Here is a 25,597-nt window from a genome sequence, read left to right as displayed (position 1 = left end):
TGGAGTATGAGGTGCATGCTTCCTAATGAATCTGGCAAGGAGCGGAGTGGTGTTACTCCAGTCAGGGCCATGAGCTTGGATGGGCACGGGTAACCACACCTCATCATCGCCCTGTCCAGCCCAGCTCTGCCCACTTTGTCGGTGCTCTGCAATAGTGACGTGAAAGCTCCAAAAAGTCTCAATATATTTGCACAGCCTCGCATTGTGAAAAAAATTGCGACTTTTTAAACCTTTTTACACTTGTTAGTATGGAGCTACAGGACAGTGAGGTAACTAGCTGGGTGACAGAAGGGAAGGGGGGGTAGAAGGAAGAGTGCCAGGGAGGCTAGTCCTGATCTGGCACACCCCAATAAGTTTGCAAAGTTGGCAGAAGAGGGGGGGGGGGGGCAGTACAGAAGTAGGACTGCTGAAATGTCCTCTGAAAGCCGGAGGAGTGTCAGCTCCAGTAAGGGGGGGGATAGGAGAGCAGGGCAGGTAGTGGGGGACTCAATTATTAGGGGAACAGATAGGGCAATCTGTCACAAAGACAAGGATCGTCGAACAGTGTGCTGCCTACCTGGCGCTCGAGTCCGTCACATTGCTGATCGGGTTGACAGATTACTGTGAGGGGCTGGTGAGGGCCCAGCGGTTATGGTGCACATTGGCACAAATGACAAAGTTAGAGGTAGGTGGAAGCTCCTTAAAGATGATTTCAGGGAATTAGGCTGCAAGCTTAAAGCAAGGACCTCCAAGGTGGTATTCTCTGAAATACTGCCTGTACCACGTGCCACGCCAGAGAGGCAACGGGAGATTAGGGAGATAAATAAGTGGCTCAGGAATTGGTGTAGGAAGGAGGGGTTTGGGTTCCTGGAGAACTGGGCAGACTTCTCAGTTGGCTACATGTTCTATGCTAGGGATGGGCTGCACCTCAATGGGGAGGATGCAGCTGTGCTGGGGGAGAAGATGGCTAGAAGGTTGGAGGAGTGTTTAAACTAGGGGTTGGGAGGGAGGGTATTAATTTTATAGGTGGGGAAGATAGTGCAGATAGTGACCTGGGCACAAATAAAGAAATTATGTGTGTGGTAAGAACAGTCAATATAGTAAGAAGGAATATAGGTATAGAGAGATACATAAAATGCATGTACACTAATGCCAGATGCCTCACCAACAAAATGGAGGTATTGGAATTTATTTTGTTGGAAAATAATTATGACATGGTGGTGATATCTGAGACATGGCTGGACGAGAGCCATGACTGGGCAGTTAATTTACAGGGCTATAGTCTGTTCAGAAGTGACCGTACAAACAAGCAAGTGGGGGAATGTGTGATTATATGTAAAATAATCATTAAAAAACCCATCTTGCGTGAGAATATATGTGAATGTAATGAAAATGTAGAGTCCCTATGAGTGGAGATAAGGGGAGGGGGAAAAATAATAAATTACTGATAGGGGTTTGTTATAAGTCTCCAAAAATAATGGAAGCAGCGGAGAATATCCTCATAAAGCAACTAGATGAAGCAGAGACTCAAGGAGAAGTCATTATTATGGGGGACTTTAACTACCTTGAAATACATTGGGGAGCAGAAACCTGTAGTTCAAGTAAAGGTAATAGGTTTTTGACAACTATGAGAGACAATTACCTTTCACAACTGGTTCAGGACCCAACAAGAAGGAGGGCACTGCTAGACCTAATATTAACCAACAGGCCAGACCGCATATCAAATATACTTGGGTAATAGTGATCACAAAATAATAAGCTTTCATGTATCCTGTAATAAGATGTGTAGTAGAGGGGTTACAAGGACACTAAACTTCAGGAAGGCAAATTTCCAACGGTTGAGAGATGATCTTAGTGCAATAAACTGGGACGATATCCTGAGACAAACTACACAAAGCAAATGGGAGACATTTATTAGCATCCTGAATAGGACCTGTGCACAATATATACCCTATGGGAATAAACATGCTAGAAATAGGAGGAAACCACTATGGCTAAATAGAGCTGTAAGGGGCGCAATAAGTGACAAAAGGAAAGCATTTAGAGAACCAAAGCAAGTAGGTAGTGATGAAGCATTAAATAAATACAGAAAATTAAATTAATTTCTCTAATAAAAACCAAATCAAGGCAGCAAAGATTGAGACAGAGAGAATAATTGCCAGAGAAAGTAAAAATAATCCCAAAATATTCTTTTACTACATAAATAGTAAAAAACGATATTGTTGGCCCCCTTAAAAATAGTCTGGGTGAAATGGTGGATGAGGAAAAAGCCAATAAACAAAATGATTTTTTTTCAACAGTATTTACACAAGAAAATCACATGACAGAAAACATGATTAGTGATAACAAAAATTCTCCTTTAAATGTCACTTGCTTAACCCAGCAGGAAGTACGGCGGCGTCTAAAAATCACTAAAGTTGACAAATCCCCGGGCCCGGATGGGATACACCCACGAGTACTGCAGGAATTAAGTAACGTCATAGATAGACCATTATTTTTAGTCTTTAAAGATTCCATAATAACAGGGTCTGTACCACAGGTCTGGCGTATAGCAAATGTGGTGCCAATATTCAAAAAGGGGACAAAAACTGAACTTGGCAATTATAGGCCAGTAAGCTTAACCTCTACTGTGGGTAAAATCCTGGAGGGTTTCCTAAGAGATGCTATACTAGAGTATCTGAAGAATAACCTCATGACCCAATAGCAACATGGGTTTACGAGAGACCCTTCCTGTCAAACTAATCTGATCAGCTTCTATGAGGAGGCAAGTTCTGGACTGGACCAAGGAAATGCAGTGGATGTTGTGTATATGGACTTTTCAAAAGCTTTTGATGCAGTTCCACACAAAAGGTTGATACATAAAATGAGAACAATGGGGATAGGGGAAAATATATGTATGTGGGTTAAGAACTGGCTCAGTGATAGGAAACAAAGGGTGGTTATTAATGGAAAACACTCAGACTGGGTCTCAGTTAACAGTGGGGTACCACAGGAGTCAGTATTGGGCCCCCTTCTTTTTAACATATTTATTAATGACCTTGCAGGGGGCATACAGAGTAATATTTCAATATTTGCAGATGACACTAAACTCTGCAGGGTAATCAATACAGAGGAGGACAATTTTATATTACAGGAGGATCTATGTAAAGTAGACGCTTGGGCTGATAAATGGCAAATGAGCTTTAATGGCGATAAATGTAAGGTAATGCACTTGGGTAGAGGAAATAAAATGCATAATTATATGCTTAATTGTAAAACACTGGGCAAAACTGTAACTGAAAAAGACCTGGGTGTATTGGTGGACGACAAGCTCACGTTTAGTGGCCAGTGTCAGGCAGCTGCTGCAAAGGCAAATAAAATAATGGGATGCATTAAAAGAGGCATAGATGCTCATGAGGAGAACATCATTTTACCTCTATACAAGTCACTAGTGCGACCACACTTAGAATACTGTGTACAGTTCTGGTCTCCGGTGTATAAGACAGACATAGCTGAACTAGAGCGGGTGCAGAGAAGACCGACCAAGGTTATTAGAGGACTGGGGGGGGGTCAGCAATACCAAAACTGGTTATTACACTTGGGGTTATTTAGTTTGGAAAAACAAATTACACTTGGGGTTATTTAGTTTGGAAAAACGAAGGCTTAGGGGTGATCTTATTACTATGTACAAGTATATGAGGGGACAGTACAAAGACCTTTCTACTGATCTTTTTACTCTGAGGCCTGAGACGGGGACAAGGGGGCATCTTCTATGTCTGGAGGAAAGAAGGTTTAATCATAATCACAGACGCGGATTCTTTACTGTAAGAGCAGTGAGACTATGGAACTCTCTGCCGTATGATGTTGTAATGAGTGATTCACTATTAAAATTTAAGAAGGGCATGGATGCCTTTCTTCAAAAGTACAGGTTATATATACTAGATTCCTTGATAGGGCGTTGATCCAGGCAACTAGTCTGATTGTCGAATGGAGTCGGGAAGTAATTTTTTTCCCCAATGTGGAGCTTAGTGTTTGCCACATGGTTTTTTTTTGCCTTCCTCTGGATCAACAAGTTAGGCTATGGGTTGAACTAGATGCACTTAGTCTTCCTTCAACCTTAAAAACTATGTTACGATGTTATTTAAAATGGGTTACTTGCACTTTTGTGTGCTTTTTTTTTTGCATTTTTATCGTGTTTTTTGACCCTGCGGTTTTTGTCTCTGTTTGGTGCATCATGCTTTAAATAAAGCTGCTTTGTTTTTGATACTTCCTGGTATTTGGTGTTGACAACTTCATTGCTATACTTAGGTGTGGATTACATGTGGTTTCAAAGCGTTTCTGCAGTTGAAACACACTAAAAACCCATGTGCGTTCTTTACCTGCGGAATTTCTGCACCTAATGTAAGTCTATGGGGAAAATCTGCGCTTAATACTCAGCGTACCTGCAAGAGAAATTGACGTGCTGCGGATTTGAGACACGCACCGCAGATCAGTTTACGCTGAGTAAAGAAGCACAGTGTGCATGAGATTCTATAAATGCCATCCACTTTGCTGGACCTGTAAGACACTGCGGTTTTATTGCAGCAATAATGCGCAACGTCCAAAACTCACCAAAAGCTCATGGTGGGATCGTAGCCTAATTCTCCCTTTTCTACAGGTAAGGAGCCTCATCAGCATGGTATTATATTTCCAATCATTGTAACGATGATTGTGAGTATTGGTAACATTGATGTCGAGCAACTGTCTGGAAAAATATTTTCTATGTTTAATGAGGCACATAATGAAGGAGAAGGTTTGTTTAAATACTGGTATCCTGTAGGCTGAAAGGTGGAAGGGTGCCAAGACATTATTTGCGGTAGCAACAGTTTAAGTAAACTAAATGAAGCTACTCTGAGAAGCTGTCGTGTGGTGCGGACGATCCATTAATGGGATCCCAAGCAGATGTCAGCGCCTGTGCAGCACTCGGGAGGTGGCAGGTACAACCTGTGTGCTCGGCTGTGTATATGCATTTACCTATAATAATGTGTGTGCTTGAGGTAGGTCACTTCTGAGTACGTCACATTGTGGAAAGAGACTGTTCATGTACGGACTTACCATATGTCCGCCATATTAATGGAGCATCTAGATGTCATTGTAGCTTCTAGTTACTTACAGCAAAGACTTGGGATGCCATTTATTCCCTTTCTATAATGTCTATAACAACTGGCTTTCAGCAAACCTGAAATTAATTTGTGCTGCAGTATTTGCTTAGTATAGATTTTAAATATATGCGATGCATAATATTTCTGATCCGTGGGAGTCCTAAGTCCTCCACCGATCAGTTGAAACACTATGAAGACCACAGCTCCGGCATGAGCTGCATGCACAGAGGGGTGTACGGGTTTTTTGGGAAGTCTATGGGTTTACACTCACTCTCACATAACTGTGTAATGACCCATAGACTTACTATTGAGTCCGTACACTGCCTAGGAGCTGTGGACTTTATAGTGGTGTATGACCAATTTGTGGCAGCCTCAGGACCCTGACCCCCACCGATCAGAAACACTATAATCTATAAAAACTTTTATAAAACTACAGTTACACTTAAATTGTTTATTATAGAACCATGCCTGTTAATGAAAGGGAAGACTTGACAGTTTTATGCTGTCGGGTTAACATACAACCTAGGAATGGTACTAAAATGATTTAAACATGACCTTTCACTGCTCCTGAAATGCTTGTTTAAAGGGAACCTGTCTCCAGGTCAAAGTATTTTGCTCTTAATTTATTCACATTGCTCCCGTGTATTTTTTGTTTGTTCTTTTTAAATCTACCATACAGTATCAGAGATATGAGCAGTTTTTATTTGGTGCTACTTTTATGGTCCTTACCAAGGGGACGTGGCGCACAGGATTCTCTGGGGTGTGTGTTTACGCTGCTCTGTGAGCAACGCCCACTTGGTAAAAGCTATAAAATTGACACTAAATAAAAAGGCCCATATCTCTAGGACCATATGGTAGATTTAAAAACAAATTGGAACAGTCAGGGGAAATTGGAAATAAATAAGTGGAAAAACTGGCCACTTTTGACCTTATGTCAGGTCCTCCTTGAAGGGTTATTCCCTAAACTACAAGTTATCCCTGGGTTAGAAGAAAGCCTACTGATCTCTGGAACAGGACTCTGAAATGCCCCACCAGAACAGATACCTGTCTCCGGCAGTCCCATAGGCAGTAAATGGAGTGGTGGCCGAGTGCCCAGTTGTCAACTCCTAATTGAAGTACATCTCTAGTATTCAGCACATAGAGCTGTGTTTTTTTTGTGCTGCTCAAAGTACAAGCACTCCGGCCGGTGCAGAGGATTATTCACCAGTTGGCAATGGGTGAAATATATGTCCTCCGTATAAGTTAAAAAAAATCAAGCTATGTTTCTCCCTATTTAGAATTGATACAAAGTATTGAAACCACAGAACATCAATGCAAAATATAGCCATTTATGCTACATGTTTTGAAGCTCTACGTTGTATGATTTTTAGTCATGGCAAGTATTGTGTGTGTACAGAGCTGAAGAGGTTATATTTTCAGGGTATCTGCACATACGGAATGAGATATCACAAAATTTGATTTTCATACTGCAGAGAAAATCTTCACCCTAAAATTGACCGATGCTGCGGAAATGCTGTTACTTGATCCCAACAAAATTTGCAGTGCTGCTTGTGGCTGTGAATTTTGGTGGTGACCTTCTGCCTTGATATGGTGTCTGTGAATGCACTGTTACAGCACCTTGGCCCTGCTTTCCCTTGTTTTTAGAGATGTAAGGAGATATGAGCCAGGTTTGTACATGAAGATCCAGCAGACATTGGAATTAACCATGTAGGACATCTCCTCATGTCTTTCAGGTGTTTTTCGGCTTTAAGTGCATGATGAAAGCTGTATTATGTTCATGGGCCATCTTTTAGGAATGTCAGGTTGTCTTGAGGTATAATTCTATTAGGTTCATGCTGCTTTCTGTGTTTATGTGGGTCTTGGGGGCTTTCTGTAGAACATTCATATTACTTTCTTTATATTTTGAACCCTTTTGTCTCTACATAGATTTTAAAATGCTTTGGGTAACTAAATTTCCATATCTCGATGATCGATAGTAATAGCAAAATAGATTTGTCCATTCAATTTTTCTAAAAAAAAAAAATAATAATAATAATTTATTCTCTGCAGCACAGATGCAATCTCCATGGCCGTCTGCGCTCTCCATTAGTCTTCTCCCTGGGCTAAGTGCCATAGAGTAGTATCTACGTAAACCATAAGTTTAAAAATCTGTTAAAAAGTATGCTGTTTATCTGTTCATTGTTTCTTCGTCAGTTTGGAAACTTTTTTTTCCCTTCTTAATCCACCCTTCTTGGTCCAGCCTTGAGTTTCTGTAGTGAGTTCTCTATCAAATCTGCATTGGATTTGATTTTTACAATTGGGAAATCCATTATCTGAACATAACGCTAATTTCAGTGCTGTCTTTTTTATGTCCACTTGTGGTGTAGTTTTTGTTAGATTTAGGCTACGTGCCCACGATGCAGAAATATCTGGATTTTCCTGAGCGTTTCTACATCTCCCTGGCAGAAAAAAACGCATGTGGATTGTACATGCGTTTTCCTGCCATGGACATGCGGATGGGAAGCGTTCTTCACATGCATTTCCGCATGCGGGTTGTCAGGCGCTTTCCAAGCGATTTTAGCATCACTTGGAAAGTGCTTGTCAACTTGGTCACACTATATAAATCCATGCAAACGGCATGGATTTATATACTGTGACCTTAAAGAATGGTTAAAAAAATATATATATATATATATATATATATATATATATACTTACCTTCCGATGGCCCCCGGAGTCTTGCTTCGCTCCGTCCTGGCTGCCGGCAGATCGCTGTACACTGCACTGATGGACCTGCCGTCACATGACTATGACATCAGCGCAGGTCCTTCAGTCCACCGCGATCTGCCGGCAAGGGAGGACGAGCGCAGCGAGGGCCGTCAGAAGGTAAATATAACATTTATTTTTTATTTTATTCTTTTTTTCACAGGTTCTATGGTACCCGGGTCTGGAGGAGAGTCTCTTGTCCTCCACACCCGGGTACCATCCGCACATTGAAACGCTTGGATTCCGCATCTACAGATCCAGTGATGCGTAATCCATGCGTTTCAATGCAAGTCAGTAGCGGCGAAAACGCAGCTCTTCCGCAAAATAATTGGTAGTGCTGTGTTTTTTTCCGCAATGATAATTCGCAGCAGAAATTTCCGCAGTATGTGCACAGCACATGCAGATTATCATTGGGGAACATGGCAGGCCTTCTACCATGCGTTTTTTAAGCGTTTCTGCAGCATTTTTGCCGCTGCGGAAACGCTTAAAAAACGCATCGTGGGCACACAGCTATACCCAATTAGTTACAGTGCTCATGAGGCAGAAAGGCCTCTCACTGTAATACTCAGGAGTCATCAGTTTTCATGAGCTGCGGGCTGACCTTGCCATCCAGATGCTGATTGACAGTAAGGCTATGTTCACACATGTTGGGTTTTTCAGCGTTTTTTGCTGTGGATTTTTATGCTAATTTTCAGCTGCATTTTGCAGTACCAGCAAAGTCAATGAGAAACCAGAATTCTCTGTTCACACATCTTGTTTTTTTTTGTTTTGCTGGATATTTTGTTCCTTGGTTGGGTTTTTGGAAAATAGAGCATGTCACTTCTTTTTGCGTTTTTTTCACCCATAGGAAGTAATGGGTGGTGAAAAAAACGCACCAAAATTTGCATCTGCGTTTTTTCAGAGTTTTTGATGGTAAAATAGAATGGGGTTCTTTTTTTCACAGAACTTTATGTAGATGCATAAATAGAGACAGACGGACAGTGAAAAATACACTGAAAACATGCAGCAGTACCAGCGTGTTTTTGACGCAGCTGATTTCCTGCCAGAGATAAGTTTTAGATAAAGAGTAGGTAGGGGGCGCTAGTGGACTCTTACCTTCGACCTGCAGCTGATACTTGCAGTGAACCAAAAAGGCTGCCTAAATAAATTAAAAATAGAAATGAGGTATCTGCGCTGGTCTAGGTGATTAAAAATGAACTGTGACCAAAATTATTAAAATATAAATGTTTATTGGTAAATACTTAAAAAATGAAGCATTAAAATTGATATAATTCAGGTATGATCAATGGGGTTAGCTGGCCTCCTAAGAGTAAATAAGAGCACAGTAAAAAATAAAATTGGATTGGTGGTAGTCTTGCTGGGAGTAGGCTCCAGGGAATGGCTAAATGATGGAAACCTAGGAGGGAAGGAGAGGGAAAGGGTTAAAGTAGGCCTGTAATTATGGGAGTAAAGTAGCTAAATTAGATATATATCGAGAATACCTAGTTGCGGTGTAGGTGTGAACGTGGCGTTTAGTGAGGCTCCGAAGAGACAGTCTGGACTAAAGATCTGTCGGGACACAATAGTGTTAGGAAAAGGACCCAAACGGTAGCAGACAGACTCCCAGTGCTGGGCGTATTACCTTAGTTGAAAGGTGTAACAGGTGGCTGGAAGGTATGGGTTCTGCGTAGGTAACGTGGCTGTTTGATGTCCTACCTGGTTGGGCCAGATATAAACAATAATGATTAAGTATAGGTATATATATATCTCAGGAGATATAGATAAATGTAAGTGCCGGAGGATATTCAGGTTATAAGAGACCAACCTGGGTTAAGGCTGGTAAGATATGGACTGCATCCAGTATATGTTTAAACAACAAAGTCCATCATAACAGGCATCGACGAGTAGAAGAAAAAGCTCTGCTGTGGCGGGCACAGTGTGTGCTGGTGTACCTGGTATAGCGGAAGTGGCCGCTGTTGTTGCAGGCACGATGATTCTTGCGTCTCCCCTTGTTGGAGATACTGATAGGTCGTATGGCACTGACCTGATGATGAAGACTGTGGAGCTGGATTCTGTAGCACTACGGACCTTTCCTACGCGTTTTCGGATTTACACGGAATCCTTCGTCGATCCCTGACGAAGGATTCCGTGTAAATCCGAAACGCGTAGGAAAGGTCCTCAGTGCTACCCATACCCGCTCTATCGCGAGAGATCGCGGGATCTGACGTCACCCACCACGTGACCGGACGCCCCGCTACCCTCCGCGAGCAGGAAGCAGGTACCTCTACACTTCCGCTGCTACCGGAGCCTCCGGCCGGGACTCCGAACGTAGTGCTACAGAATCCAGCTCCACAGTCTTCATCATCAGGTCAGTGCCATACGACCTATCAGTATCTCCAACAAGGGGAGACGCAAGAATCAACGTGCCTGCAACAACAGCGGCCACTTCCGCTATACCAGGTACACCAGCACACACTGTGCCCGCCACAGCAGAGCTTTTTCTTCTACTCGTCGATGCCTGTTATGATGGACTTTGTTGTTTAAACATATACTGGATGCAGTCCATATCTTACCAGCCTTAACCCAGGTTGGTCTCTTATAACCTGAATATCCTCCGGCACTTACATTTATCTATATCTCCTGAGATATATATATACCTATACTTAATCATTATTGTTTATATCTGGCCCAACCAGGTAGGACATCAAACAGCCACGTTACCTACGCAGAACCCATACCTTCCAGCCACCTGTTACACCTTTCAACTAAGGTAATACGCCCAGCACTGGGAGTCTGTCTGCTACCGTTTGGGTCCTTTTCCTAACACTATTGTGTCCCGACAGATCTTTAGTCCAGACTGTCTCTTCGGAGCCTCACTAAACGCCACGTTCACACCTACACCGCAACTAGGTATTCTCGATATATATCTAATTTAGCTACTTTACTCCCATAATTACAGGCCTACTTTAACCCTTTCCCTCTCCTTCCCTCCTAGGTTTCCATCATTTAGCCATTCCCTGGAGCCTACTCCCAGCAAGACTACCACCAATCCAATTTTATTTTTTACTGTGCTCTTATTTACTCTTAGGAGGCCAGCTAACCCCATTGATCATACCTGAATTATATCAATTTTAATGCTTCATTTTTTAAGTATTTACCAATAAACATTTATATTTTAATAATTTTGGTCACAGTTCATTTTTAATCACCTAGACCAGCGCAGATACCTCATTTCTATTTTCAGAGATAAGTTTTGCTGCAGATTTGTGATGTAAAAAAAGCTAACATGTGTGAACATAGCCTTAGGGAGAAAGAGATGGATGATTTTCCTGTTGGATACAGCCATTCATAAAGCCCCCTCAGCTGCAGCTTTCTCGGCCCTTTATTCCAGGCACAGGAGCGCCCCTGCGAGCTCTATAAGAGAGCCAATGCCAGACATGCCTATCAGCAGCTTTTCTCTGGGAGAACAAAAAGATCGGCAGTCAGAAATTAGACATGGGGGATCCTTAATTTCCCAGACAATTGCCCTGGATTCCCATACACATTAGACTTTTGGCCTAACCTCTCGTTATCGGCGGGTTCGGCCGACGTGGCAAACAGATCTGCATCCCATCTATTGAAGCCCAGACCAGGTGGCTGACAAGGTCAGAGATCGATCGATCGATGCTATGTCTAACTTCTGATATTCTCGCCCAAGATGACAGCCTCTGCATACCAACCAAGTCCCACAGAAAAAGGCAATTCAACATCACTAGTGTATTTTTTTACCTTAAAGTAGATCATTCAATCTTTACATTTGGTGCATTGACCCCTGGATGTAACTGGCTGTATCCTACAGCCTGCCTTCAGTAGGTTAGCCAGTTATTAGTAATAGCTCCATAATCGTGGAAAAGATTACGACAATTCTGCTGGCTTGCAGTCAAATTATATCTGTTCTGTGTTTCAGATTATAGTTGGAAGTTCAGAAAAGGAAGAAAGGTTGAGAACTGATCAGTAAAGTCAGCAAATCCCTGAGCAAAGTGTCAGCATGTTCTGTCCCTATTGTACCTCCTTGCATATTTATATAGAACACCCAGACACTTGTACAGGCAAGCCTTTGTTCTTTCTCTTTATCTGTGTTCTTTACCAAGAATAGGGAGTATAAACATTTTGTCTAATAAAAAAGAAATAACTATTTTTTTGTTGACTTGGTGGGGTAAATGTGGTAATTTCGTTGCCTCAATTACTATTTCAAATGCACAGCCCAGTGTGCAGGACCATCAGGCAACACAGGAGAGCAAAAGTGTAGGTATGCTAAAAGATAACCTGCCTGCTACTGCATACTGTGTTGATATTGATTTCAATCTATAACAGTAGACAAAGATCTTTCTAATGGCATCGGGCAGCCAACAATTATACAAGAGATCTCTATTCTACGCCTTAAAAAGAAATGTGGCTAATCATTTAGTTTGTATTGTTCGAATGGTCTTCTCTAGTACATGGTGCTACACTGAGCAATATGCTGTCTGCATGCTGTTGTTTTTCGATGATGCCTAACTTCCAGGCTTCCTTTGGCCTTCAGAATCCCAGTTGTGCTCTCGTCTGCGGGAGCACATCCAGGTTGTGAGCTGATCCTCCCTGGAATGCAGCCCTAATGCTTTTTTAATCTGTCGATTTATTGTTGTTGACTAGGCGAGCCCTGAGCTGGCAGAATGTCGTCATGCTAACCCAGTTTTGAGACGTTTTCAGCAGACAGAGAAACAAGGAATTAAAAACACATTTCAAAAAAATAACTGCAGGCTTGCTACATAGTATAATAGAAACACGTCACCACTTCTGCATTTTTTTTTATCCACTCCTGGTTTTGGCAACAAATACTGATCAAATACTGAATGTGTGAACATGGCCTTAGGCTGAGGTCATGCACCCAAGGTGCATTCGCTGAGAAGTTAATTCCTAAATGTTGAAGCACACATAATCTGATTGCTGGGGGTCCAACCGCTGAGAAAGCCGTGTACAATGCTGGGCTTTTTACCAACAGTCTTATAGACTTTGGATGAAGTGGAGGTCGAGCATGTGTACCTCTGCACAATTCAAGACTGGGTTCTGTAGCCCCCTGTTCCCAAGATCCACAGCCCTGTTTTCTGTCCTAGTGGTTGAATCCCCAGTGATCGGTGAGCTATTGCCTATCCCATGGATAAGGGATATCTTTTTGATTTTGGTGGAGGTCTTAAGGCCCCGTCACACATAACGAGATCGCTAGCGAGATCGTTGATACGTCACGGTTTTTGTGACGCAATAGTGATCTCGCTAGCGATCTCGTTATGTCTGAAAGGTAGCAGCGATCAGGCCCCTGCTGTGAGATCGCTGATCGTTACAAAGCTTCCTGGACCATTCCTGGGTCGTTGCGCTCCTGCTGGGCAGTGTGCATCGCTGTATTTGACACCTTATCAACGACCTCGTTAGCGATTCAGAACTGAGACAGGCAGGCGTGCATAAATTGGACTTTTCCGCGCCCCTCATCCCCGATTGGTGGTCGCTACAGCGTTCTCATTTTCCGCCGTGCATAAAGAAGGCAACAGAATAGCGATTCCATCCTTTGTTCTGACCTCGTGCTGGATTGCAGATCCTAGCAGAATTCTCCGGGCTGTTGATATCCGTTCATTCGACTGAGTCCTGATTTTGCGTAATTTTCTGCACGCCTTTGTGACACAGTACAGACCCTATCAAGGTGTGGATCGTTGAAATAGCTGCTGTGTGAAAGCGTCCCAACGACCGCCAAGATCGTTAGTTAGATCGCTGGGGCGGCCGAAATCGTTGGGAAGTTCTGCATGTTTGACAGCTCCCCAGCGATCACGAAACGACTCTCCAGCGATCCCAAAACCGTGACGTAATAACGATCTCGCTAGCGATCTCGTTATGTGTGACGGGGCCTTTAATCTAAGCACCCCGCGTTTGAAGGGCAGCAGCACTCTTGTGACCACTCTGTGCTCTCATTATTTACATAGCTTCGTGCAGCACAAATGGAAGTGTGGCATCCCCTTTAAGCAGCTGATTAGCAGGGGTGCTGAGTCGGACCCCTACTGATCTAAGATTGATTTTTCATCTTAAGAATTGGGCATCAGTTTTGTAGACCTAGATAACCCCTTTAATCTATTTTGAGGTACAATGGTTTTGTTACGGGTATAGGATAAAAATTTGCTTATTAAACTATAAACTACTGCCATGGTGGCATAGAAGCATTCCCATTGCATTCAAAAACCAAAGCCATTTTAGCATGTTTAGGGAAGGTTTACAGATGACAGATTTATTGAAAACGTTCCTGTGATGGCTCTATACATCAAATATGGTTTGCAGAAATCCTTGAACATATTGATAGGTAATAAGAGATTGGTGGGGGTCCAGCACCCCACCAACCAGCTAAAAACTGCTCTGATGTCAGCCGGATGTGAACATGCAGAACAGAGCTGTAGGCCTGTATTATTCCAAAGATGAGAAGCTGTTCTGTAGTACCTGGCAGTGGCCGCTACACGTTTAATGGCGTTGCGCTCTGCTGTTCTGTGTTTTTACTTCCAGCTGCCTCAGGAGCTTGGAAAAGCTCATCGGTGGTTGTGCCAGGTGTCAGACCTCCACTGATATCATATTGATAGGTCATCAGTATGGTGTGACTAGGCATGCCCTTTAAGAATTTACATACATTAAAGGGACATTCCAGTCTACAAAAATCATTACTTATCCACTGATTAGGACATTCTTGTTATGCCTCCACACACAACAGATGAAAATTGGCAAAACCCACTAATTTTGGTGGAACTGGCCGACCATCTGATTTGTATGAAGGGCTGTCGGGGGAGAGAAGGATGAGGCAGTTGGAATTTCATCAGCAGATAAGCCGCTGGCAGAAGTATCTGGCGGTGACTTTCTCCTCCATCCATCTTACAAACGCTTGAAGCGCCCGGTGTTCTGTGTATGGGGTGAGGGGTCAGGAGAGAGAGTTGTCTGCTGAATGAACATTCGTCTGACAGCTGTCTTCTGTGCATGCCTCCTTTATCTGGAAGTGGCATGGAGCAGCCGGTCACACGTGCCCTGCACTCCTATTCATTTTCTGTTAGATTAATGGGAATAACATAGCGGGGTACTGGATTAGTAGGCTGATCCATTGCTTCATTCAGATGGGGGACTCCAGAGCCCCACTCTCTGAAGCGGTGCAAGTGGTTTGACCCTCAGCAATCTGCCACTTATTGCCCATCCTGTGAATAGCCGGTAAGTTGCCTCGATGGGCCGACCCTTTTACCTTTTTTGACTGTTTCTTTTTATCTCTGCTTACACCAGATGAGGCTCCTCCCACTCCAGTCACATGACTCCGTTTTTCAATATACCCTTATGGAATACGTGTAACAACTGCCATTTTAGGTGCGGCTCATAGTGAGAAGACCCCGCTGAGCCTCATCCTTCACATAATCTGTTGAAGCCACGGCCACGTTTGGTGAGGAAGAGCCATGTCTATCGCAAAGATTATGTTGGAAAATCTTTCCATGGTGCCAGCATAATTTTAATCACGGGGGCAGGGTGTCTGTGGTGAGGACCTCCACTGTTCAGCCTCATATTGGGGAGGGTAATAGTCCCTGCTCATAATGCACTTTCCTAATGTAATTGTGAGAAGGGATGTCTTGGGGTAAACGTTGGGATAAATCCATCAGAACAACACATACGATGATTGCTCCATGTCCGATTGCTGAAACCTTTGGCCATCTGCCATTGCTGATTGGCAAATAAAGTCATGGTGTTGTACTGGAAAAAGAGACCCCCCTATCTGACATTATATGGGGAGCGGATGAATTATGTAACACATTGACTATGTATGATGTGACAGCGATCTCCCCCCATGTCATGCACACTCCAATCAGGCAGACTTGGCTGGGGGGGAGGGATGAGCGGTGACACCAGGGTAAAGCTCATCTCCTGGAGGACAGCCGGCTGCACGGTACAATCATTATATTGTCCATGGGTTAGAAAGTGAGGCCAGCTGAGTACCCTGGGAACATGGATACACCATACTGCACCATTCACAAAGGAAAGAAGCGGAACAGGGTTTATGATTGAGATTCGGCACTAACTCTATTTGTATGGTAAATGTGCATTAGACATCCAACCAGTGGCTGGCTAGTTGTGCCCCAGAGGTGCTGGCCCCTACTGATGTGTCCGAGCTCTGCTCCTTTGTGACATTTTCCCCCCTTGTGTGCTCCCACTGTGCTGAATGTCCCACAGGAACAGAGCTGTTTGTTGACCTTGTTGTTACCGTTAAAACTGAAAAAAACCTGCTGAACCGGCTTTTATATGTGTATTCATCAGCCTGTGAGTGCCATGTAGTGCCCCGCTGCTGGGCAGTACCGCAGGAGAGAGCTGTGTGTATGTACGTGTGTGTGGCGGTATAACCAGCCACCAGTCTGTGAGCGAGCGAGTGCCATGTAGTGCCCCGCTGCTGGGCAGTACCACAGGAGAGAGCTGTGTGTATGTACGTGTGTGTGGCGGTATAACCTGCCATCGGTCTAATGTGAGCGAGTGCCATGTAGTGCCCCGCTGCTGGGCAGTACCACAGGAGAGAGCTGTGTGTATGTACGTGTGTGTGGCGGTATAACCAGCCACCAGTCTGTGAGCGAGCGAGTGCCATGTAGTGCCCCGCTGCTGGGCAGTACCACAGGAGAGAGCTGTGTGTATGTACGTGTGTGTGGCGGTATACCCTGCCATCGGTCTAATGTGAGCGAGTGCCATGTAGTGCCCCGCTGCTGGGCAGTACCACAGGAGAGAGCTGTGTGTATGTACGTGTGTGTGGCGGTATAGCCAGCTACCAGTCTGTGAGCGAGCGAGTGCCATGTAGTGCCCCGCTGCTGGGCAGTACCTCAGGAGAGAGCTGTGTGTATGTACGTGTGTGTGGCGGTATAACCAGCCACCAGTCTGTGAGCGAGCGAGCGAGTGACATGTAGTGCCCCGCTGCTGGGCAGTACCACAGGAGAGAGCTCTGTGTGTGGCGGTATAACCAGCTACCAGTCTGTGAGCGAGCGAGTGCCATGTAGTGCCCCGCTGCTGGGCAGTACCACAGGAGAGAGCTGTGGGTATGTACGTGTGTGTGGCGGTATAGCCAGCTACCAGTCTGTGAGCGAGCGAGTGCCATGTAGTGCCCCGCTGCTGGGCAGTACCTCAGGAGAGAGCTGTGTGTATGTACGTGTGTGTGGCGGTATAACCAGCCACCAGTCTGTGAGCGAGTGACATGTAGTGCCCCGCTGCTGGGCAGTACCACAGGAGAGAGCTGTGTGTGTGGCGGTATAACCAGCTACCAGTCTGTGAGCGAGCGAGTGCCATGTAGTGCCCCGCTGCTGGGCAGTACCACAGGAGAGAGCTGTGTGTATGTACGTGTGTGTGGCGGTATAACCAGCCACCAGTCTGTGAGCGAGCGAGCGAGTGCCATGTAGTGCCCCGCTGCTGGGCAGTACCACAGGAGAGAGCTGTGTGTGTGGCGGTATAACCAGCCCACCAGTCTGTGAGCGAGCTAGTGCCATGTAGTGCCCCGCTGCTGGGCAGTACCACAGGAGAGAGCTGTGTGTGTGGCAGTATAACCAGCCACCAGTCTGTGAGCGAGCTAGTGCCATGTAGTGCCCCGCTGCTGGGCAGTACCACAGGAGAGAGCTGTGTGTGTGGCGGTATAACCAGCCATCAGTCAAGAGGTATCACAGCACAGGATCATGCAAGAATACTACATCCCAATATAAAGGCCTAGTGCAGACATGTCTGTGTTGCCCATAGCAACCAGTCAGATTTCTGCATGTTTTCTAGAGCAACCGGAGTATAGTCCTTCTGGGTAATATTCGCTCTCTTATGAAGCTTGCATAAAACAGCCGTTTTCCTTCATGGCAAACTATCGTCGACTGGAACAAGGCAAAAAAAAATGTATGTTCATTTTGACCCAACAGACTAATGTTTGCAATTGTTATAACCTAACCAGGGTTGTGGAGTCGGTAAGCCAAACCTCCCACTCATCAATTTCCCTGACCCCACAGCCCGGTCTAACTACTGAGCAGGTACATAAAGTGCAGCACAGATTCATCTCAACTAAAAGCCAAGATCCTCATCAGGAACAGAACAGACATTTATAGGACATTTCATAACATTCCCAAATTCTTATGAAAAAACTTACAGCACATCCTGCATTAAACTACTGTACCCAATTTATTATATATTTTAGGAGTTGGAGTCAGTCCATTTCATACCGACTCTGACTCCAACAAAATGGACAACGACTCCCGACTCCTCTGCCATGTTTACAACACTTGGTGGGCTTAGTTGGATTTTTGGAACAATGATTAGTCCTGGCTGCACCGTAGTGCGATGTCGCCTGTGATGTGTTTGGGTATTCCACAATCTGCCCATTTTCATCAAATCTTAATGCTGCCAATTCTGTGCTGGAAAGATGGATTGTTGTACTTACGGATGTTCTGTGCTCCTCCTCACGTTGGGAACAATTTCCTCAGTGTGAAATATGTGGCAACTGGCTGTGGCCTTATTTTCTATGTAAAATGGCATAATGGCTAATTGCCTTGTGTGCGCATAGCATGACTATGTAATATACAGTATCTGTCCACCTTTCTCCTCAGTGTTTGGGAATATTCCGTTTCTGCAGAGGGTTATTCCTGTCTGCATTGATGGGTATTATAGGATAGTGTTTGGAAATACAAGCACTTTAGAAATTAAATGTTTATTAAAATTTTACTTTGTTCCCATGATATTTTGTGTTTTGTTTTCAGTTTGCTGGAAATGTTACTGACCAATGCTGATGTCTATCAATGGTGGCTGAATAGGCGTAGTCTTTCCAGTAGAGCTTGTAAGCGCTCCACTGAATGTGGCCAGGACTGCTCCCCATCTGGGCCACCTTCAGTGCCCTTGTGTAGGGCTGAGCTGCTTTATAATGATGTCGCTGTCCGAGCTGTCAGACAATCAGGAGCACATTTTGAAGGCCACGTTCAGAATTTGGTCAGTATTTTACCTCAGTATTTGTAACCAGGAACGATCAGAGGAAAAGTATAATAGAAACACACCACCACTTCTGGATTTATCACCCACTCCTGGATTTGGCTTACAAATACTGATGTAAAATACTGACCAAATACTGAACGTGTGCATTTGGTCAAAAAAGCCAGCAGTCCACTGGATGGGGAATATTGCGCTCTTGATTTGGGTACGTGGGAATAACCCTTTTAATTCTTTGGTGTGTTTGTAATATATACATTAGTGCCACCACCCCAGAGTTTTTAGTTCTCTGGCTGCTAATAGTGTCAGTCATAGGATAGACTCCACTGACATCAGTTCTTTTATTGCTAGTCTATACTCCGTATATAAACTTTTCCTGGCTTTTAGCAGTAATATCTGGATGATCCAGTGTGAGAAACAGAAATGACGCATTGTTATGTAGAGAATGATTGAGAGAAAAATCCTCCCGGCGGAGACCTTCAAGGCCGATTTGCTAATTTCTGATGGTTGCCATGCTGATTACAATGGTAGAAGTCAAGTATATTGTAGCAGCAGGTTTTGTTCTAGGTTGTGTGCATCAATGAGAGCAATTTCCCTTGTTATTTCTGCTTCTCCCCCGGCATTGGTTTTCCTTCCTCCTTTGTTTCTCTCATTCCTCCTTCTCATCTCAGTGGTATTGCTCCCAAGCCTTCTCTAATTGTAGGTGTTGATCAGGGGCTACTAGCCACCCCTTCCCCAGTCTCTAGGCTCACGCCGTCTCCTCCCAACCTCCAGGTAATGATAAAATAAAGGCTCGGCGGCTGTGTGAGGTTGGTAGTACTGGGGTGTGATTATGAGCGGTGGGGGATTGTGTGGAGGAGGGGTGAGTGTCAGGTGAGTACATGTCTGTGTGTGCGTCTCAGGCTGCCTCTCCTGGGCACGTGTTACTATGCAAATTTTCCTCGAAATATCGTTCTATATATTTATTTGTATGCAGATAGTGTGCATGTATGGAAATAATTGTGTTCAAATCCTCTGAGCTGCTTTATCTCTGCCATAGAGATCCTGATTATAAAAGGTATTCTAATTGTGCCATCCTCGCCTTCACACTCCCACCTCCCACTATTCACTCTTCCCTATCGCCACCTCCATTACCACCTCTCTTGGTTCATTAGGCGCCTTGCTGCTGGAGACTACTGACGTGCATTAAATCAGGTTAACCTCTCCCCAGCCACCGGCAGGCACAGCTTGTGAGGAGCAGTGCCCCTATGAAGTGCATGCCACTTGACATCCCCATGAAAATAAGCGTTCACAGCAAAATTCTCAAAAGACTCTATCAGGCTTAAGAGCCATTATTGAGAATAGTGCTGTGCATCCCATCTGAGGCTCCTGTTATTGAGAATAGCGCTGTGCATCCCATCTGAGGCTTACATTGAGAATAGTGCTATGCATCCCATCTGAGACTCCTGTTATTGAGAATAGTGCTGTGCGTCCCATCTGAGGCTCACATTGAGAATAGTGCTGTGCATCCCATCTGAGGCTCACATTGAGAATAGTGCTATGCATCCCATCTGAGGTTCACATTGAGAATAGTGCTATGCATCCCATCTGAGGCTCCTGTTATTGAGAATAGTGCTGTGCATCCCATCGGAGGCTCCTGTTATTGAGAATAGTGCTATGCATCCCATCTGAGGCTCCTGTTATTGAGAATAGTGCTGTGCATCCCATCGGAGGCTCCTGTTATTGAGAATAGTGCTATGCATCCCATCTGAGGCTCCTGTTATTGAGAATAGTGCTGTGCGTCCCATCTGAGGCTCCTGTTATTGAGAATAGTGCTGTGCATCCCATCTGAGGCTCCTGTTATTGAGAATAGTGCTATGCATCCCATCTGAGGCTCCTGTTATTGAGAATAGTGCTGTGCGTCCCATCTGAGGCTCACATTGAGAATAGTGCTATGCATCCCATCTGAGGTTCACATTGAGAATAGTGCTATGCATCCCATCTGAGGCTCCTGTTATTGAGAATAGTGCTGTGCATCCCATCGGAGGCTCCCGTTATTGAGAATAGTGCTGTGCGTCCCATCTGAGGCTCACATTGAGAATAGTGCTGTGCATCCCATCTGAGGCTCACATTGAGAATAGTGCTATGCATCCCATCTGAGGCTCACATTGAGAATAGTGCTGTGCATCCCATCTGAGGCTCCTGTTATTGAGAATAGTGCTGTGCATCCCATCTGAGGCTCCTGTTATTGAGAATAGTGCTGTGCATCCCATCTGAGGCTCCTGTTATTGAGAATAGTGCTGTGCATCCCATCTGAGGCTCACATTGAGAATAGTGCTATGCATCCTATCTGAGGCTCACATTGAGAATAGTGCTATGCATCCCATCTGAGGCTCACATTGAGAATAGTGCTATGCATCCCATCGGAGGCTCACATTATTGAGAAGAGTGCTGTGCATCCCATCTGAGGCTCACATTGAGAATAGTGCTATGCATCCTATCTGAGGCTCACATTGAGAATAGTGCTATGCATCCCATCTGAGGCTCACATTGAGAATAGTGCTATGCATCCTATCTGAGGCTCACATTGAGAATAGTGCTATGCATCCCATCTGAGGCTCACATTGAGAATAGTGCTATGCATCCCATCGGAGGCTCACATTATTGAGAAGAGTGCTGTGCATCCCATCGGAGGCTCCCGTTATTGAGAATAGTGCTGTGCATCCCATCGGAGGCTCCCGTACTGAAGAGGGCTCTGTCTCTTCCGCCTTTCCGGTGGCTGCACACTCGTATCCATGTGAAAATCTAAAGGAACTGAAATGCGATCAGTACCACTGAACACTGTCAGTAAATAACCGGATCTATAGATATCTACTAGCATACAGTTCTACGGTGTCTTGTCCTCGCTAAGCTGTCAACTGTTCGTTGCTGCATGACAGTTCTGTTCCTATGCAAAATGTAAAGCTTTTTATCAGGTCCACATCAGAATATATATAGGACATTTCTTGTCCACATTTGTTTCCATGAATGCATCATTTCAGCACTTTTTAGTGCCACTTATTCCTGCTCTCACCATAAAAACTAGATCAGGTATGTTTGGTATATGGGATGGCTGTCGGCCAAATGATAGCTCATCTATATACGTTTTATAGTTATATGCCCTAAGGCTAAAGTAGCTGACCCATGTTCATTTATGGTGCAGCTATTGGATGTGATAGAAGAGAAATTTCACACCCAGATTTTTGTCAATAATTTCTGCTACTGAGAATTGGTTGTATCCCCTGAATGTGCTTATTTTTGTGGCAAACCTCATTCAGGATAATGGAATAGTCACAGAAGTTTCCGCAACAAAGCGGTCTTGAGAATTCACCAAAACAGTGAATTGCAGCTCAGCACTATTGAAGTGAATGGCACTAACCAGCAATATCATTCACAACCCATGACCGGGTGGTGCTGTCTTTGAAAAAAGCAGCCATGTTTTCCTACTTCTGGGTGACTCTTTAAAGGGAATCTGTCAGCAGGGTTTTGCTGTGTAATCTGAGGGCAGCTTGAGGTAGGGGCAGAGACCCAGATTTCAGTGATGTGTTACTTATTAGGCTGTGTGCTGTTATTTCAATATAATTAGTGCTCTATCAGTAGGAGATTATCACTTCCGGACTAGCTAACCTTGTGCTTCCTGGTCCAACACCGCCCCCGACACTGATTTTGCCGCTTACTGTCAATGTACAATATACATGGAAAGCTATAGTGTCGGCACAGCTACATCTACAGCAAAGAAAACAATGATTGTATCGGAGCTGCTGCACCCAGTAAACTAAATGACACATCGTTGGAATCAGGGTCTCTTTTCCTACATTATGCTGCTCTCAGATGAAGTAACAAAAACCTGTTGACAAATTCACTTCAAAGGTTAAATTACATAGGCAAATGTCTGTCCAGAACGACCGTTGATTGGCTGGTCATTGCTTAATTGAAGGCTTGTTCACGCGGACGGTTACAGACAGTAAGGGGACAGAGTGATCATTCATGCAGCATGCCTGTTATCAGCACGACATCCCCGTTCACCCAGCATGATGTGTTGCTTCTAACAGTTATTTAATGGCTTGTATAAAACATCCAATCTGCCACAGACAAGTGTTGTGCTTATTCATCAGCTGATGATTACACAGGCACATGATGGGGAATGGGCATTTATCGGGGTCTTAAAGGGTTTGGCCACTTTATTTTACCAAATGTGTTAGGGACATTCTTTTAGTAGAAAAAGTGTCATGTGTTGGGGCCATGCTTTAGTGGCACTTACTAATATATAAGTACTGCAGGTTCTCTTCCTAGCCTTGTTGTTGTAGCCTTCCTCACAATTCTCATGTCCACAAAATGGCGGCTAATAGAGGACCCGACCTGCCAATTAGCCTCCTCCAACTGAAAACCAGTATAATTGGAGGGGGGCTGATGGACTTGTGTGGTCCCATGCTCCTCCAGCAGCTGATGTGATGTGAGCAGGAGAGCTGTAGATAGTGTAACACAACCCTTTGGAGAACCTGAGTTCCTCCTCCAATTGCCTCTGCTCCACTGACTATTGGAACAGTGTTTCTCTTTCTTCTGTGCCCCTCTGTTCCTTAGTTATGCCCCTCTGTTCCTTAGTTATGCTCCATCCACCCCGCCACCTGGTAAAGATGCAAATCTTTTCCCTTCAACCAACTGGATGTATACCACTGATCTTCTCTGTAGGCGCTTTCTTTTTTTTCCCCCTCTCATGCTGGCCAATCAGAACACTGCCATGCCCACAGAGAAGTTCTCTGGTATACGCCCAGTTGGTTGATTAGAAAATTTACACCTTAATGCACATCATTGGAACGGAGGGGCACAGAACGAAAAGAAAGAGTTCCAGAATCAGCAGAGCAGCGGCCATTGGAGGAGGTACTCTGTTTAAATAAATGAGTGAAAGATCGTCTTTAAAGGGGTTTTCCCACGAACTAAGGAAATTTTAAAGTTGATTTTAATTAATAGATCATTGAATAATAATAATTCCCACAATTGGATGTGTTTAAAAATAATGTTCCTGTGCTGAGATAATCTTATAAATGTGCCCCTGCTGTGTACTGTGTAATGGCTGTGTCTGACCGTACAGGAACATGGTCTGATCATACCACAGCTCCTGGGCAGGGGAGGAAGCAAAAGAGTATACAGACAGGATACCATGGGATCGCAGCTGATTCTTTTTGTGAGATAAAACATTTTCCTGCCTGTTTTTAAAAAATGTTTTACCTCACAGAATCAGCTGCGATCCCCTGCTGTAATGTCTGTATACTCTTTTGCGTCCTTCCCCTGCCAGGAGCTGTGGTATGATCAGACCATGTTCCTGCACGGTCAGACACGCCATTACACAGGGGCACATTTATAAGATTATCTCAGCACAGGAACGTTATTTTTAAACACATCAAATTGTGGAAATTATTATTATTCCAAGATCTATTGATTAAAATTAACTTTTATTCATGGGAAAACCCCTTTAAGTGTGTGATCACTGGAACCCCCAACAGTCCTAATAATTAGGGTCTCCACATTCTGAAGAATGTGCACTTATTCTTCATTATGGGCTGAGATATTGAGCGTGCCCTCGCTCGATGTGTCGGAGGTCTCTGATGTGAATCCCCCTTTGAGGGAAACCACTCTGGTAACGATCATCTTGTTTGCTGGCTCAGGAAAACTTTGATTTCCTGCCCCACTGCCAGCTATTAGATGAGAGCGCAGCTTTGCTAATTATTCTGTGCGTTGTGCAAATTAACACCCTGACTGCTGGCTAATTAGCAGACCTACTGTAATTAACGTCTCCTTGTGTTCTCGCTGTGTATCTGCTCCACAGCCATTCATTTCTCCGCCTTCATGTGACATGCCGATGAACTTGTTCTAGCCATGTAGATCTCCGTGTCCTTTACAGGATAAGGACACCTTTAGGGAGGGGGAGGTAGGATTTTGAAATATGTTTTTTGATTAAAAAAAAAAAAATTCTGTTGTTTCATTGCAAACTTGGCACCGTTTGCCTTCATTACTATCTACCTTGCACCATTGCTGGCTACAGAATGATTTGACTGAGAATCTGTCAGTGAGCTTGTTCTGACCAAGAGTTTATAACTCTTTTCGTTGTTCTTCTGAGCTCCTATCATAAAATTTGGCTCAACTTTCAGGTGGTCATAAATCAGCTGAGAAGTTTTCAGAGCAAAGATAAGAGCTATAAAGTCTACCATCAAAACAGGCTGCCTGATGGACTCTGAGTTAGCTCATTCTGCAGGCAGCAATGTACAGTGCAACACAGAAGGTACAGAAAACACAATTTCAAAGATGATTTTTAGCCAAAATACATGCGTTTCAATTAAAAAAAAAAGAAGGATCCCCTCTAGAGCATTTTTTTTAAAAGTGGTTATTCATCATTTAAAAATTGATGGCCTATCCGCATAAGATTGATGGGGGTCCAGCACTTTCCACTCCCGCCGATGTAAATATTGAAGACACCGTCGCATTCGCGCAAGCATTGCGGCCTCTGATTTCGTAGGGGGCTGAGGGTTGGAACCCCACTAATTAATACTGATAACTTAATCTTAGGATAGACTATCTAGCTTTAAGGGGGTTTAAAAGAAATCAGGTTTCCCGGCTTCAGTTTCCTTAAAAAATAAAACCAAAACATGTCCTTGACTCGCCCTACCTGGGTCCCGGCTGAGTCTTCAACGCTGCTCTCTGTGTCCGTTACTGTCTCTAGTCAGGTTGACAATGCCACAACCAATCACTGATCTTAGCAG

At 44.2% G+C, this 25,597-nt stretch overlaps 1 protein-coding gene across 4 annotated transcripts in view; it reads left to right on the top strand.

The window, feature by feature from the left end:
- The window catches only part of ZNF609 (zinc finger protein 609), an 86,974-nt gene that overhangs the window by 37,490 nt on the left and 23,887 nt on the right, over window positions 1-25,597 (top strand). The window contains exon 1 of one of the 4 annotated variants that reach the window (XM_073652832.1): window positions 4,852-4,934. The exons of the other annotated variants lie outside the window; for them this stretch is intronic. Within the exon in view, the coding sequence (XP_073508933.1) occupies window positions 4,884-4,934 (51 nt within the window). The 5' untranslated portion in view covers window positions 4,852-4,883. Of the gene's footprint in view, window positions 1-4,851; window positions 4,935-25,597 lie in introns of those variants that run through there. 4 annotated transcript variants of the gene reach the window in all.

This window comes from Phyllobates terribilis, unplaced genomic scaffold (genome assembly GCF_046119375.1).
Source record: "Phyllobates terribilis strain yellow unplaced genomic scaffold, ASM4611937v1 Scaffold_11__3_contigs__length_659146591, whole genome shotgun sequence".
In the NCBI taxonomy this organism is placed as follows: Eukaryota; Metazoa; Chordata; class Amphibia; order Anura; family Dendrobatidae; genus Phyllobates; species Phyllobates terribilis.
The sequence above is the reverse complement of the archived record's forward strand: the minus strand, read 5'-3'. Positions and strand labels throughout refer to the sequence as shown.